The 15,436-nt window shown below is 38.7% G+C and overlaps 1 protein-coding gene across 1 annotated transcript; it reads right to left on the bottom strand.

The window, feature by feature from the left end:
• Nucleotides 1-7,251: 7,251 nt before the first annotated feature.
• On the bottom strand, nucleotides 7,252-15,399 carry ddx1 (DEAD (Asp-Glu-Ala-Asp) box helicase 1). The gene is made up of 26 exons (XM_047387106.1): nucleotides 15,308-15,399; nucleotides 15,134-15,185; nucleotides 14,972-15,035; nucleotides 13,802-13,831; nucleotides 13,577-13,673; nucleotides 13,387-13,434; nucleotides 13,184-13,267; nucleotides 13,007-13,090; nucleotides 12,840-12,916; nucleotides 12,680-12,752; nucleotides 12,522-12,598; nucleotides 12,307-12,421; nucleotides 12,019-12,157; nucleotides 11,783-11,843; nucleotides 11,558-11,656; nucleotides 11,351-11,440; nucleotides 9,562-9,750; nucleotides 9,421-9,472; nucleotides 9,167-9,313; nucleotides 8,985-9,076; nucleotides 8,826-8,898; nucleotides 8,655-8,727; nucleotides 8,314-8,356; nucleotides 8,137-8,232; nucleotides 7,879-7,999; nucleotides 7,252-7,790 (listed from the first exon to the last, which is right to left on the bottom strand). The coding sequence occupies exons 1-26, from the start codon at nucleotides 15,321-15,323 to the stop codon at nucleotides 7,660-7,662; spliced, it is 2,223 nt and encodes a 740-aa protein (XP_047243062.1). The 5' UTR covers nucleotides 15,324-15,399; the 3' UTR covers nucleotides 7,252-7,659.
• Between the last annotated feature and the right edge of the window lie 37 nt (nucleotides 15,400-15,436).

Below are 15,436 nucleotides of genomic sequence, written 5' to 3'. Positions count from 1 at the left end.
GTTAACTAAAACCCACAATGAAAAAAGGAATCTAAATTTCTGTCAGACTGGAGCGCCACCCAAAGCCCAAACTGGGTATTACAGTTACATGTTAGCCATCATTTTCTTTTAACGTTTCCGACCTGAGAGGATTGAGAAAATGAGAATTTGAGCAACGTAAGTTAGTGTCAATGCTAGTCAGTGGGTGATTTGGGTCATTTCTCATCACAATATAGTAATTTAAAAACGAAAAAAACAACACAAGAAAAAAACGGCAATTTTTTAAATTTAACTCAAAAGATCACATTGAAATAAAACTGCTTTTTGTCTTTAAAAATGATTTTAAACATGGTCTGATTTTCTTTGCATATTTAAATATTAAGAAGATAAGATCTCTGCTAAAAAGAAATGAAAAATGACCAAGTTTTTGCATTTTGTTATAGGACAAGAGACTTCGTTTATTACACATCGACTTTAAAAAAAAATAACAGTTCATATGCTCTTATTTTGCTATTATTAAAGACAATTTAAAATCCTATTACATCACATTTTATGTTATTGCAGAGCCTTGCACAATATTGACACGGTTTTGTCCTAACACGACACATTAGTTTGCTGTGAGATTGAAAATAACACAAAACATCACGTCGTGTATACCCACTTTACAATAACATGTCTGCCATAAATATCATTCTAGCCTGCTATAAATACTATTATTCAGAATGGTGCACAGAAAACCTGAAACACTGACATGAGAAGCTATGCTGAAGTTTAACTGGAAGCACATCCTGACAGCTGTTATATGAAAACATGACTGCATCTCAACAAATTAAAATATAACTGGAAAGTTATATAATTTTAGTAATTCAATTGAATTACCAAAACTTTTATGTATTCATTACAGACATAGGGATATATTCATGTGTTTTTCTCTGAGAGTTCGATAATTAAACCCAAACTTCAAGTTCTCAGAAAACTAGAACAGAAGCCTAATAAACTATCATTTTTATCACATAAAAGGCCAGCCTACCTAAAAGTATGTCCAACTTCACTGGTACTTTTGGTAGTGTAGACAGCTGCCAAATCCTGCTCGAAAATTCAATTCAATTCAATTCAATTCAGTTTTATTTATATAGCGCCAATTCACAATACATGTTGTCTCAAGGCACTTCACAACAGTCAGGTACATACATTCCAATTAATCCTAATCATTGAACAGTGCAGTCAGAGTTAGTTATTTATTCAAATTGGATAAAAAGTTTTTCTATCTAAGGAAACCCAGCAGATTGCATCCAGTCAGTGACTTGCAGCATTCACTCCTCCCGGATGAGCATGAAGAGACAGTGGACACTCACTGGTGTTGACTTTGCAGCAATCCCTCATACTGAGCATGCATGTAGTGACAGTGGAGAGGCAAAACTCCCTTTTAACAGGAAGAAACCTCCAGCAGAACCAGGCTCAGTGTGAGCGGCCATCTGCCACGACCGACTGGGGGTTTGAGAGAACAGAGCAGAGACACAAAGAACAAAGAAGCACTGATCCAGGAGTACTTTCTATGGGAAGGAAAAGTAAATGTTGATGGATGTAGCTCCTTTAGTCATTTCACCTAGAAAGAAAGAACAGATAAACTCTGAGACAGTTTTCAAGGTTAGAGTCTGAAAGAGAGCACATAGAGTTAGTCACAGTAAAAGCTCAGTCAATCACCATGTCTAGGAGAAAGAAAGGGTTAAACACTAAAAGACAGGGCCAAGTGGATCATCGGTAGAGGGTGAGCATTAAGTTGTTGCCAGCAGAAGCTCGGACGATTCCCCTCTCCAGAAAGGTGTCACAGGTGTCACAGGTACACACAGAGCCAGGCCAGGTGTAGCTTCTAGAAAGAGAAAGAGAGAACAAAGTTAAAAGCTGAAATAACAGCAAATAATGCAAAATTGGAGAGTAGTGTGAGAATGTAACAAAGAGGGTGAAAGTGGTCGTTATGTCCTCCAGCAGCCGAAGCCTATAGCAGCATAATTACAGAGATAGTTTCAGTTCAGATTATTTAGTTAAACGGCGCTTATTTACAACAATGTCGTCTCAAGGCACCTCACAAAGGGTCCCACTGATGGTCATTGTTATACTAAAAACCACAATGATTGGGATACCTCTCTCTGTCAGACTGATTATAACCATTGGAAAAGAGAAGGGGTCATACAGGTAGCAGAAATGGAGGGTGTGTTTGCACCTCAACCATAACTGAGCCGGTTTAGGCTAAACCTGACTCCCCCCTTACTCCAACCAACAGGGAGGGAGGAAGGCTCCCTCCCTGATAAACTAAACCACTCAAACTATAAGCTTTATCAAAAAGGAAAGTTTTAAGCCTAGCCTTAAAAGTAGACAGGGTGTCTGCCTCACGAACTAAAACTGGAAGCTGGTTCCACAGGAGAGGAGCCTGATAACTAAAGGATCTGCCTCCCATACTTGTAGAGACTCTAGGAACCACCAGTAAACCTGCAGTCTGAGAACGAAGTGCTCTGTTAGGAACATATGGAACAATCAGATCTCTGATGTATGATGGAGCTAGATCATTAAGGGCTTTATATGTGAGGAGGAGAATTTTAAATTCTATTCTGGATTTAACAGGGAGCCAATGAAGGGAAGCTAAAATAGGAGCAATATGATCTCTCTTTTTAATTTTCATAAGAACTCTTGCTGCAGTATTGTGAATCAGCTGAAGGCTTTTAACTGCATTTTGTGGACATCCTGATAGTAACGAATTACAATAGTCCAGCCTTGAAGTAACAAATGCATGGACTAGTTTTTTAGCGTCACTCCTGGATAGGATATTTCTAATTTTGGCAATGTTCCGGAGGTGAAAGAAGGAAATCCTAGAAACCTGTTTAATATGGGATTTAAATGACATGACCTGGTCAAAAATATCACCAAGGTTTTTTACTTTATTATCAGAGGTCAATTTAATGCCATCCAGGTTAAGTGATTGACTAAGCAGTTTCTTTTTTAAAGACTCCGGTCCAAAGAAGACAACTTCTGTCTTGTCTGAATTTAGAAGCAAAACATTTAAAGTCATCCAAGTTTTTATATCTTCAAGACATGCTTATAGTCTATCTAACTGGTTGGGCTCATCAGGATTTATGGATAAGTAAAGCTGAATATCATCAGCGTAACAGTGAAAATATATCCCATGCTGCCTGATAATTTGACCTATTGGAAGCATATATATAGTAAAGAGAATTGGCCCAAGTACTGAACCCTGTGGTACTCCACAATTAACCCTGGAGTTTAAAGATGGTTTATTATTTACATGAACAAACTGGAATCTGTCAGACAGATACGATTTAAACCAGCCTAGCACTGTTCCTCTGATCCCTACAGCATATTCCAGCCTTTTTAAGAGAATATTATGGTCGACTGTATCAAATGCAGCACTGAGATCTAACAGGACAAGTACAGACACAAGTCCATTATCTGAGGCCATTAAGAATATCATTAGTGACTTTCAGCAGAGCTGTTTCAGTGCTATGATGAGCTCTGAAACCTGAAACTCTTCAAACAGGTCATTGTTGTGTAAATGCTCACACATTTGATTAGCAACTATTTTTTCAAGAATTTTAGATAAGAACGGAAGATTGGATATAGGTCTGTAATTTTTCAAGTCATCTCGATCAAGCGAAGGTTTCTTAAGTAAAGGTTTAATTACAGCTAACTTAAAAGCCTGTGGTACATATCCATTTACTAAGGATAGGTTAATCATACCTAAAATGTGGCTGGTAATCAGAGGGAACACTTCCTTAAATAATTTGGTTGGGATTGGGTCTAACATACAAGTTGAAGGTTTAGATGAAGCTAATATTTCTGATAACTCAGGAAGCTTCACAGGATCAAAACAGTCCAAACACAAATCAGATCCTGCAGTTATTTCCAATGTTGTCTCACTTGCTGAGGATGAAGTAATCATCTTCGGGAGTATGTCAAAGATTTTCTTTTTAATAGAATCAATTTTATTTAAGAAGAAACCCATAAAGTCATGGCTGCTAAGAGCTAAGGGAATGGATGGCTCAACAGAGCTATGACTTTGTGTAAGTTTAGCAACTGTACTAAAGAGAAAGCTAGGATTATTCTTGTTCTCTTTTATTAATGATGAGAAATAAGCTGTTCTAACTTGGCGAAGTGTCTTTTTATACAACAGTAGGCTATTTTTCCAGATTAAGTAGGAATCCTCTAGGTGTGTAGAGTGCCATTTTATTTCCAATTTTCTAACATTGTGCTTTAAAGTATGCAGCTCTGAATTAAACCAAGGAGCTAGCCTCCTATGAATGATAACCTTCTTTTTCAAGGGGGCTGCATTGTCTAATGCATCACGCAACGATGAAGTAACACTATCAACAAGAGAATCAATTTGTGAAGGGGCAGAAACAGAATTATTGCCCTCCATTGTGCTTTTCAGTGATAATGAGGAAATTAAAAGTGGAACAGATTCTTTAAAGGTTGTTAGAGCATCGCCTGATAATGATCTACTATAATGAAATTTTCTTTCAGGTGTGGAGTACTCGGTTAAATTAAACTCAAAGGTTATTAAGAAATGGTCAGACAGGACAGGGTTATGAGAAAATATTGTTATGTCTTTACACTCAATGCCGTATGTCAGCACAAGGTCCAGAGAATGAAGACAAAGGTGGGTAGGTTTGTTAATGTTTTGAGCAAAGCCAATTGAGTCTAAGATAGCATTAAAGGCTATATTTAAGCTATCACTTTCAGTGTCAACATGAATGTTAAAATCCCCCACTATAATAACCTTATCTGTATTTAACACTAAATCAGATAAAAGGTCTGAAAACTGCTCTAAAAATTGAGAGTAAGGGCCTGGTGGACGGTACAAAACAACAAACAGAAGTGGTTTTAGTGCTTTGCAATTTGGATGAGGAAAACTAAGGATTACATATTCAAAAGAGTTGTAGCTATGGATTGGTCTGGGACTAATCAATAAATCGGACTGAAAGATGGTTGCTACTCCTCCTCCTCGCCCAGTATTTCGAGGAAAGTGAAAATTTAAATAATTAGTAGGAGTTGACTCATTTATCGTAACATAATCCTCTTGCTGCCGTAAATCAATCTGATTGTCATAAATCAGGTCATTAACTAGCAATGTCTTTGAAGAGAGAGACCTTATGTTCAGTACGCCACATTTAATTGTTTTATTTTTCTTTTCGGTCTGAGTTGTGTTTATTTTTATGAGATTTTCCTGATTTCCTCCTTTTAGATTATTTTTTAATCTATTGAATATAAAATCAGTATATCCATAAAGCATGTCAGCAGTGGACTCAAAAAGCATTTCCCTGAACTATTAAATGTTTGCAAAAGCTTTTTTTAACCACACTTTTTCTTTCCACTCAACCTTTCATTAATATGCTTGGATGCAGTACTCTGTAAATAACAGCTTTTTCAGCAGTTACCTTGTGTGGCTTACCCTGCATGTGGAGGTGTGTCAGTGACTGTTTTATGGACATTTGTCCAGTCAGGAATCTTTCCCATAATTGTGTGGGCCATGATGTTTCTAGACAAAATAAATAATTTAAATGGTGTTTTGTTATGAAAATATGTAAAAGCCTATTTTTCTAAAAAGACGAATTTGCAACACTTTAGTGGTAAATATGGACTGGCACCTAGGGATGGATGAACTGACTGAATGGTGACTCATTGTGGCTTTTCTTACTGTAATTTATAAACCAGCAAAGCTGTTCCTTTCTCTGGGTGTCAAAAATGTCATTCATGTTTAAAACATCCTTGTAATTTCTTTGACATTAGCATTAGCCTTAAAGTCTATCCCCAAATCACCCACCACTTCAAGCAAATGGAGAAAAATGTTACTTGTGAAGGTCCTGCTAATGCAGACATCAAGTCACTTGACATGCTAAAGACAATTTAGACCACTGCTATGCTCCATTCCTTACCCCTTTTACACTGTTTAATTACTGGTTATTACAACCCCAATTCTGATGAAGATGAGATGTGTAAAACGTAAATCAAAACAGAGTACAATGATTTGCAAATCCTGTTCAACCTTTACGTAACTGAATACAATACAATGTCAAGATATTTAATGTTCAAACTGATAAACTTTATTGTTTTTTGCAAATATTCACAAATTTTTAATTCAATGCTTGTTCCAAAAAACCTGGGACAGGGACAGAAAGGCTTGAAAAGTTGAGGAATGCTAAAAAAAAACAACTGATTGGAAGATTCCACAGGTGGACTGGTTAATGTCATGATTTTGGGTATAAAAGGAGCATCACTGACAGGCTTAGTTGATCACTAGCAACTGTAGGGTGAGGTTCACCACTTTGTGAACAGCTGGGTGAGCAAAATGTCCAACAACCTCAGAACAAGACGTACAATTGCAAGGAATTTAGGGATTTCATGACCAACAGTCCATAATATCAGAAGATTCAGAGAAGCTGGAGAAATCTCTGCATGTAAGCAGCAGGGCCAAAAATAACATTGAATGCTCGTGACCTTTAGTCCCTCAGGAGACACTGCATTAAAAACTGACATCATTCTGTAACGGATATCACCTTGCACATCTGTGAAGGCAAAATTAATGCTGAAAGGTACATACACGTTTTGGAGCAACATTTGCTGAAATAAGCAGGATGTCCCTACAAAGATGTTGCTTGAATGGTAGCATGACAATGCCAAGCCACATTCTGCATGTGTTACAAGAGTGTGGCTTCGTAGTAAAAAGAGCGCAGGTACTAGACTGACCTGCCTGCAGTCCTGACCTGTCTCCCATTGAAAACGTTTGGCGCATTATGAAGCGCAAAATATGAAAACGTAGACCCCAGACTGGTGAGCATTTGACATTTGTAAATCAAACAGGAATGGGAAAGCATTCCAACTACAAAGCTTCAACAATTAGTGCCTCAGTTCCAAAACACTTATTGAGTGTTTCCTGTTAAGGTGAACAAAATCAACCAAGTGGTGAGGTTAATTCTTTTAAGAATTGGTTTATGGTTGATCTATTTAGACAGGGCTTTGTGACCCTCTTCAGGCTGATTTATATAAATGACTGTTTCTCATTTGCTCTTAAATATCTTTGGATCAAAGCATAACTTGCTGCTTTTTCGGATCCTTTAGTTGACTTCATGTTGTCAGTGATTTCTTGATCGCACAGCCGTTTTTTATGTTTTAACAAACTTAAATGAACCCATTCAGTTAACAGCATTCAACCTAAAAAAATATGGAGATTTTCTTTATAATAAGTAGACATCGAAACCAAACTCAACGGACTACAACAATTTATTTCAGAAACAAAAAGTCATTTACTTTACTCATGTTGGTCAGAAAATAAAAGGATGAAGACCAATAAATCAGGATTAGCTTTAGCATCTCTTAGACCAACAGCGAACTTTTTCAGTCATTTTCTATCTTGATCTGTACACTTTAACAAACTCTAATACAGAATACTTCAAAACAGAATCGCCTCTTGTAGCCTGGATATTTAATTCAAAACTTTAGATAAATTAGCAGCTGGAAAACAAAATAAAAAACCAACACAAGATTAACCTTTTTCTTAGATATGCCCTGTTAGGTAGCCCATGAACTTAATGTTCTGCTGTTTTAGCATGTGACTGTTTCACTTTATGGTAAAGGCCTTAAGCGCCATCATGCTGTTTGTGGTTTGTTTGTTCAGAAGGCTCTGAAGAGCTGGTTTGGCATGTATCCTAAATGAAGGAACGATGTTTGAGCATCTCTCTCAAGGTTGGCCAACTCCTGGACTGTCGGGGCCAGAACATCCACGTGGCCCTTATAGTTTCCACCTGGGGAGGGATAACAGGTTTGTTGGTAAGGAACTGTAGAGCAGCAAATATTTATCATTTCTACAAAGATGGAAACGGTTACAGATACCTCCCAGAGCTCTGCGCTGTCCATAAGTCACTTTCCCATCAAACTCGTCCACAGGTACTTTAATATCTGCGTCACACTGAGTAATGGTGCACTTCAGATGCTCTTCGATTTCAGACAGAAGCTGGGAGAAGAGGAAAGGGAATGAGATACAGGAAAATTGAGACCACCCTTTAAACACTTCCCGCTAAATTGGTTCAGGCAAACTACTGCATGCACCACATTTACCTTGAGTGCATCAGAAAGATTCACTTTGCTTACCTCTTTCTCGTTGTACCATATGGTGCACCCTCCATCCTCCTTCAGCCGGGTGTTGTAGCAGCCTTTGCCTCGATTCGGGCAAACATGGTACCACACCTGAAAGGTTGAAAGATGCACTAACATGGATTAAAGAGAGGAGCAGGACCTGAATATTAAGATTCCTATGACCTAGATTACCTTTTCTTTTTCCATAGCAACCAGGGAGATCGCAAGCCCCATTCTACATGTTAAAGGAAAAATTGCTCAACTTTAACTGTACATACAGTGCCTTGCAAAGTATGTTTATATCCTATGAACATCTTTACATTTTGTAATGTTAAAAACAAACAAAAAATTTTTTTTATCCATCAGACCAACAAAAATACAGCATAATTATTAAGCACAATCTTTTTAACAAATATGATTTGAGCCTCCTTTACCCTGACACCCCTAAATATGGTCGAATGCAATCAATTACCATCAGACATCCATAAAGAGAGCCCGTCCACGTATAATTTAAGGCGTGGTTTAGAGCTTACCTCTCGGCTCTTCCAACTCGGCCGATACGATGGACGTAGTTTTGCTTCTCATCAGGCAGGGTGACGTTAATCACTGTTGTTGGAGGTGTGGAGGAAGCAACAGGATGTTTTAAGAACAGATGGCAAAAATCACAGATGTGCATACATCAAATGCAACAACGAAAGCAGTACCATAAGGGACGCCGCTGATGTCAATCCCTCTCGCAGCCACATCTGTGCAGATCAACAGCCTCACGTCTTTTCTCTATGAACACGAGAAGGTACTAAAATGTGCATCGATTGGCTGCACTAACTAAACTACATCAGAAAGTCACATTCATCAATTCTCACCTTGAAGCGATCCAAGTTATTTTTCCGGTCGTTTGGCTTTCGATCACCATGAAGGCAAACACAGGAAAGCTGGTGACCTTTACTGTCTGGACCTGAAGAAAACATGTTCCAAATCCGTTACAAAAAATGGGGTTTAAATAATGAGATTCACAGTCGGTGTTGAATTTTTAAATTCGTTTTACCTCCTCCTTGCTGAATGAAATACTTCTCCATGTTGTCACAGTCGATCTTGGTGCGACAGAAGATTATGGCCTGGTCCATTTTGTGCTCTTTGACGGCCCTGACTGTGTACTCGCCCTTCAGCATCTTGATAGCTTCTGACCACATTTCTAACCAGAAGGCAGACATAGATATCTGTGTCGTTTATTGGTGGAAAAAAATAAATAAAAAAGGACAAGTTTTCTGAATAAAAAACTATGTTAAAATGAGAACTTACCTGGTGTATTGGCTCCTGGTCGCGTGTTGTCTTTGGCATGAACTTCATCGGTCTAACCAAAGGACAGCAGATCAGAATAAGAAGAAATGTTTTCTATATCAACCTTTAACACTGCAATCTATAGTCTCTTGTCCGGCTCACCTGGATGTGGTTCTTGCCGAGGCGTTCCCACAGTCGGTCTGCCTTCGGGTTGACGGGCACCACCACGTGGTGGACGGTCTCTGGAACAGAGTCCTCACCTTTCAGGTCCACCCAGGTGGGAAAATGCATGATGCGCTCGGACAGCTTCTTCACATCAAAGGAGTGCAGCGTGGCTGAGCACACAATGAGCTGGGAAAAATAATGAGTGTCTAAACTTTACCTAAAAAATGGTTGGAAGAAGGGAAAGGGTATCCAAGAAAACAGGTCAAAAGAAAACCTTTTAGAAAGGTAACCCTGTGTTTAGGGAGAGCCTGTGTTTATATTTCCAGAAAAAGAAGCAAATCTGGGAGTGTCACCATGGTGACAGACAGTTACCATGGTGACGCCCTGCCATAGAATGAGTGGGCCATTCGAAAAAAATCCAGCCAGAAACAGAATTACTTTAAAATATCTTCGTCAGGAGAGGATTTTATTTAATTTCCCTGAGGGAATTCTACCAAGGGATCAATAAATCTATCGATCCATCGCTTAGATTAACTGTGGTCTTAACCCACTTAAATTTTCATGTTTAAGTTCATTTAGGTTTTTCCATTAGAATAGCGTTAAATAAAAATGCTTTATTATGTAAAATTACACAGCACTGTGTAATTTCTGGCTTTTGCGTTATGACAGTATCATGTTAGGGGTTTCTATCACTATATTGTTGAAATAGCCATTAAATTAATACTGAATAAAACAGGCAGTAAAGGTGCAAGATTTTACTTAAGACATAAGTCCATGTCTTAAGTTTTTACAGGGTTTTGAAAATTAAAATAAAGGCTTTTTAAGAACATTGCGATTGAAATCTACATGAATTACATAGAAAAACAAATAAGTTAACTTACCCAACAACTTATACTTTACATTATAACTTTAACTATTTGAAATTACGTTGGTGTTTTTGAATCCTGCCAAGTGACTCCAAGACTTTCACAACTAGGTTATCTAACATTAACACGTTCTTAAAGCATACAGTAAGCGTCATACTGGTTGTGAGTGGTTTTTGCAAACTATTTAATGTTTTCAAGCCAAACCTAGTACTAGAGATAGTAGCAGATAACATCACAGGAAGGTTTTAGTTCTGATGTTTCATGTTACAATAAGCCAGTTTCAGAACCAGAATTCTTTTCCAGGCTTGCAGAAAGCATGAATATCTGGGGACAAACATCCCCCAATGGGGCAGGTTGCAGCCCTGCACCAGGAAGCTTGCAGTTTGGTCACATCCAGATTCCTCAACAGATGGGATGAATGCATGATGCAAGGGCAGTTTTCAAAAAAAAAAAAGAAAGAAAAGACAAGACAAGAAAATAATGGAATACACAAATTTTAAGTATATGAATGTAATTTAAGACCTTGTAGGAAAAATCTGGATGTAAAATGTATTTGATTTTTAAGACCCAGCAGAAACCTGTTTTCTTGGCTGACTTAAAACCGATAGAAGCAAAATGCCTAAACTGGAAATCCCTGGACAAATATTAAAGAAATGGAGAAGGCCAAGCGAATTGAAATTAACCTCCTGGCAGCAATTTTCTCCCATGCAGCCTCCAGACTATGAAGAAACCCTGCAATAAATCTGACTGCAAAAGACAAGTGAGGAAAATGTGAATTTATCCCATTTTATAACGGAAACAATCGTATCACAAATCCCACAATTTCCCCAATATAATGCAGCACTAGTTAAGAGTTGTGGTTTATATTATGATTAATTAATTTAACAATCTATAATAATAATTATTATCTTCAATGATACCTGCAGTCTCTTGCCGTCAGAGGTAACCTGAGGGATTTGTTTATGGATCCTGTTGATAAAGTCTGTGTATCCGGCTGTTAGGAGACCATCCTGAAGAAAAAGTGAACGACAAAACATGTTAAAACGTAATAACTTATGTCATAATTATCAAAGAAAATAAAATATATAAAAAAATGGATTCAAATTTTGAAGATGCCTTGCACGTACACACTCATCCAGGACCAGGAAACGGACTTGGGACAGACTTAGTTTCCCAGTAGAAACAAAGTCATCCAGTCTTCCAGGTGTTCCCACCACTATGTCTACCTGATAACAGGATCACACACGCAGAAAGTAAAGAAAAAAAAGAAAAAAAGAAAAAAGGTAAGTCTTTTAGTTTAATTGGGTGTTTTACAGAGATGAAAACCAACTGAGCCTGTAAACGTCACCTACCCCCTGTTCCAGAACTGCCAACTGCTCTTTGGCTGCAACACCTCCAATCACAAGAAGCTCCCTGTAGTCACAGATGAAGAAAGTTTAACAAATGTGGACTAAAAAAATTACACTAACACTTTGGCAGTAATGTGGAATTACAAAAAAAAAAAAGAAACTTCACTTGACTAGAAAGAATCTTCTGTATACAAATACTTTCCCTACAAGACAAGTGGCACCACCTCTATGACTCCTACCTCAGCTTGGGATTTTCTACGTATTTCTTAAACTGCTTGACATTGTTGAAGGTCTGCTCCGCCAGCTCTTTAGATGGCTCAATGATCAGGGCTTTGGGTGCGTTTGAAGAAGCTTTCACTTGAGTCACTTTGGCACTGCCTGCAGATTCACAAATGTTTTAAGAATAAATAAACAGTGGGGATACTTTTTGTAATACTAGCAAGTTACAAAAGACCTTTTTAATACAGGAAATAAATATGATTTCCATTTCATAATTAAACTTCGAATGTTTTTTCTCATAGCTTTACCTGTTTGGGAAGATTTGATTGTGTGACCATCTGATGCCTGATCCAGGGCGACAAACCCACCTTTAGGGGGGTGTTTAAAGTCTTCTCCCCCAAAGTTGAACTTCAGCTCAGCATTCTAGCAGAAAGCAAAGATGGTAGGCTTGTAATGTGCCTTTGTTACATGGCACTTGTTTGTCTGTTTTCTACCATTAGCGCAATATGTTCTCTGAAGATACCTTAAGGACGCATGCGGCGAAAAAACCCTGACACCCTACGTTTTGAGCGATTTCAAAAGCCAATCCCAGATCGTTCCCTGGCAATAAAGAAAAATCAAAATTTTATTAACAACATCTCCACCTAATTGTGATCTAAAGCTAAAATAATCAGGCTGCACCATTTTTAGAGAAGGACATCTGTCCTTTGTCTAAGTCCAGGTAGCACCCGATGGTGTCATGCATGGTAAACTCCTGCAAAGATAGAAAAGGCAGATATCGTGAAAAAAAAAATCCTCACAAACTTTTTGTGTATCTAAACAATGGAGGAGTAATTCCTACCTCCCCATAGCTGTCAAACTGCTTGTTGTTGGATTTCTTTCCAGTCCCACCAAAACCAAAACCATGCTTGTCGGTTCCTGAGAAAAACAGTGACTTATGGTTCAGTTATTGCACTGCTGACATGATGTTTTGTGTGTTCTGCAGACTGGAGATTTTGCAGACAATACCCAGATCCAGAGCAGCTTGACTGGTAGACCAACCCACACGACAGAGACCCTGATCATGGCAGGTCACCTCATAGTAGTACTTCCCTATAAATATTGAATCAATAGAACAGGTGTTTCAAATGTAGGTTTCTCTTATTCAGAACGGTTTGCTAAATAACTGTACCAGCTTTTACAGACCTTTTGTGACACCTTTAGTGGAGCGGCAGCCATGCCACTCTTTAAACTCCCTGCTCTGGCAGCAGAATCCGTCAGGGCCGATTGCTAAGCAGACGTGCCCGGAAAGACGACACAAAAACATGTTGCAAATTACAGAGCTGCAGTTTTAAAGTGTTTGTTCTGCTGTCTTTGAATGGTGATAATTTCTCTTAAGCTTCTCTTACCAAAGGCTGGGCTCCGATCGTATGGATTCATCTGCCAGGTGTTGAAAACTATAATGAAGCATTCAATGACGTTTATGAGCAGGACAAACAACTGCAGAATAGCTTTAATCATATAGAGTATCTAAGCTTTGGATACGTTTTGTATTAAAAGAACAGAATTTTGTCTGATGGATCAATAACTAAATCTCACCTGCTCCTCCAGTTTTAACAGAGGCTCTGCCCTTCTTGCCCTCATGCTGATCCATCAGGGTCTCGTAGACAATCTGGATGACGGGGATACTGAAGGCCTGGTGATCGAAGGGGGAGAAATATTTATGGCACCCTAACTTGAACTACAAAAATCAGCCAAGCATATTTGTTTGCTTTGCTGCAAATGTGTAAAATTGGATTTCAAAAGATGCACGGCTCTGCTTACCCCTGTCTTTCCACTTCCAGTTTCTGCTGCCTTTAATAAAAGAGAAGAACAATCAGAGTCTGCAACAGGCTGGTGTCGGCTTATTGAGGGTGATAGAGATTTTCAACATTTTCTAATGTTACCACCACAAACTTCAATTTTATAGGACTTTGTGTGATAGACCTTTAGAAAACAATCAGCATCAAACTAGGAACACAGCAGACAGGTCAGAGATAAGGTCAGGGCAATAAAACAATACCCCAAGCTTTGGGGTATAGAGAGCATGTGGCACAGCTGGAAACCTACCAGGAGATGGCTATTCCACTAAGCTACAGGCCAGGTGAGGAGAATATTAACCAGAGTCGCAGCCAAAAGGGCCATGGTAACTCTGGAAGTGTAGGAATCTGTTAATAGGAAACTCCTAGTCACACACTACACAAGTCTGATCTTTATGGAAGAATGGCAAGAAAAAAAACCAATGGTGAAAGAAAGCCCTAAGAAGTCCAGTTTGCAGTTTGCCATAAATACTCAAGGACACAGTAAACATTTGGAAGAAGGTACTCTGGTCAGATGACAACAAAACTGAACTTTCTGGCTTACGTGCACAGTGCCAACATAACGCTGAACATGACTCTAAACAGAACATGCCACGTTGAAATATAAATGGGGCAACATCATGATGTAAGCTGACGTTTCTTCAGCAGGGACAGGGATGCTGGTCAGCGTTGTCCGAAAAATGGCTGGAGCTAAAAACAGGACAATCCTGGGGCAGATGTTCAGCTTCTAGCAGAGCAACAATTGTAAACATAGGGCCAGAGCTACCATGCAGGGGTTTAGATCCAAGCCTATTCATGTGGAGTGGATCAGTCAAAGATCACCTAAATCAACAACGTAACAAGACTCGAAAACTGATGGTCACAGATAATCTGCATCCAATCTGACTAACAATAATAATAATAACGTAAAGAGGTTAGGGGCAAACGTGTTGTTATATGTGCGCGAAGCTGGTAGAGACCTACCTAAGAACGTGTGCAGCTGTACGTGCAGTTAAAAAATAAAAACCATGCATCGTTTTTTACTTCAGAGTTATGCACTAGTTTGTTTTGGCCTATCACATAATACTTTAACAGCAAAGGGTGTTAAAGTGGTGGAAATACTTTTCTAAGCAACTGTATACAGAAGGGAGCTTACCATGAGAACATCTCCTCCACCAAGAATCAGGGGAATGGACTCTGCTTGGATGTCTGTTGGCAGTCTATAATTAAAACATTACTAAGTAAACCCTTTACGGTTAAAATGACAAAAATAAACAAGGAATATGGATGATTTGGCAGACAGTGTAATGTAACTCACAGCCAATCCATCTCCTCCACAGCCTGCGCGATTTCAGGCATGACTCCCATTTCTGCGCATATAAAACACACATTTAGTGTTTCAGAGCGCAAGTCTAGTTCATAACAATAACTTGCTGGTGAAACAATTAACGAAAAATGTACATATGAATTCATTTAACACGGAAAAACTCACCAGAAAAGGCTGCCATTTTTACTGCAACGAGAGCAACCGGACCGGATGTTACGTGTTCAGAATGAACGGCTCGGTGCAACTAGTTTAATGGAAAGTCGGAACGGAATGACAACACTAGTTCCGCATTGC

The sequence above is a fragment of the Girardinichthys multiradiatus genome, chromosome 15, assembly GCF_021462225.1.
Source record: "Girardinichthys multiradiatus isolate DD_20200921_A chromosome 15, DD_fGirMul_XY1, whole genome shotgun sequence".
NCBI classification, from domain to species: Eukaryota; Metazoa; Chordata; class Actinopteri; order Cyprinodontiformes; family Goodeidae; genus Girardinichthys; species Girardinichthys multiradiatus.
The sequence above is the reverse complement of the archived record's forward strand: the minus strand, read 5'-3'. Positions and strand labels throughout refer to the sequence as shown.

Coding starts and splice junctions, on each gene's coding strand:
- ddx1 (XM_047387106.1), bottom strand. Junction 12,158..12,306: donor AATCAAATCTTCCCAAACAG/GTAAAGCTATGA, acceptor GTGAATCTGCAG/GCAGTGCCAAAGTGACTCAA. Junction 9,077..9,166: donor TTTCATTCAGCAAGGAGGAG/GTAAAACGAATT, acceptor TGTTTTCTTCAG/GTCCAGACAGTAAAGGTCAC.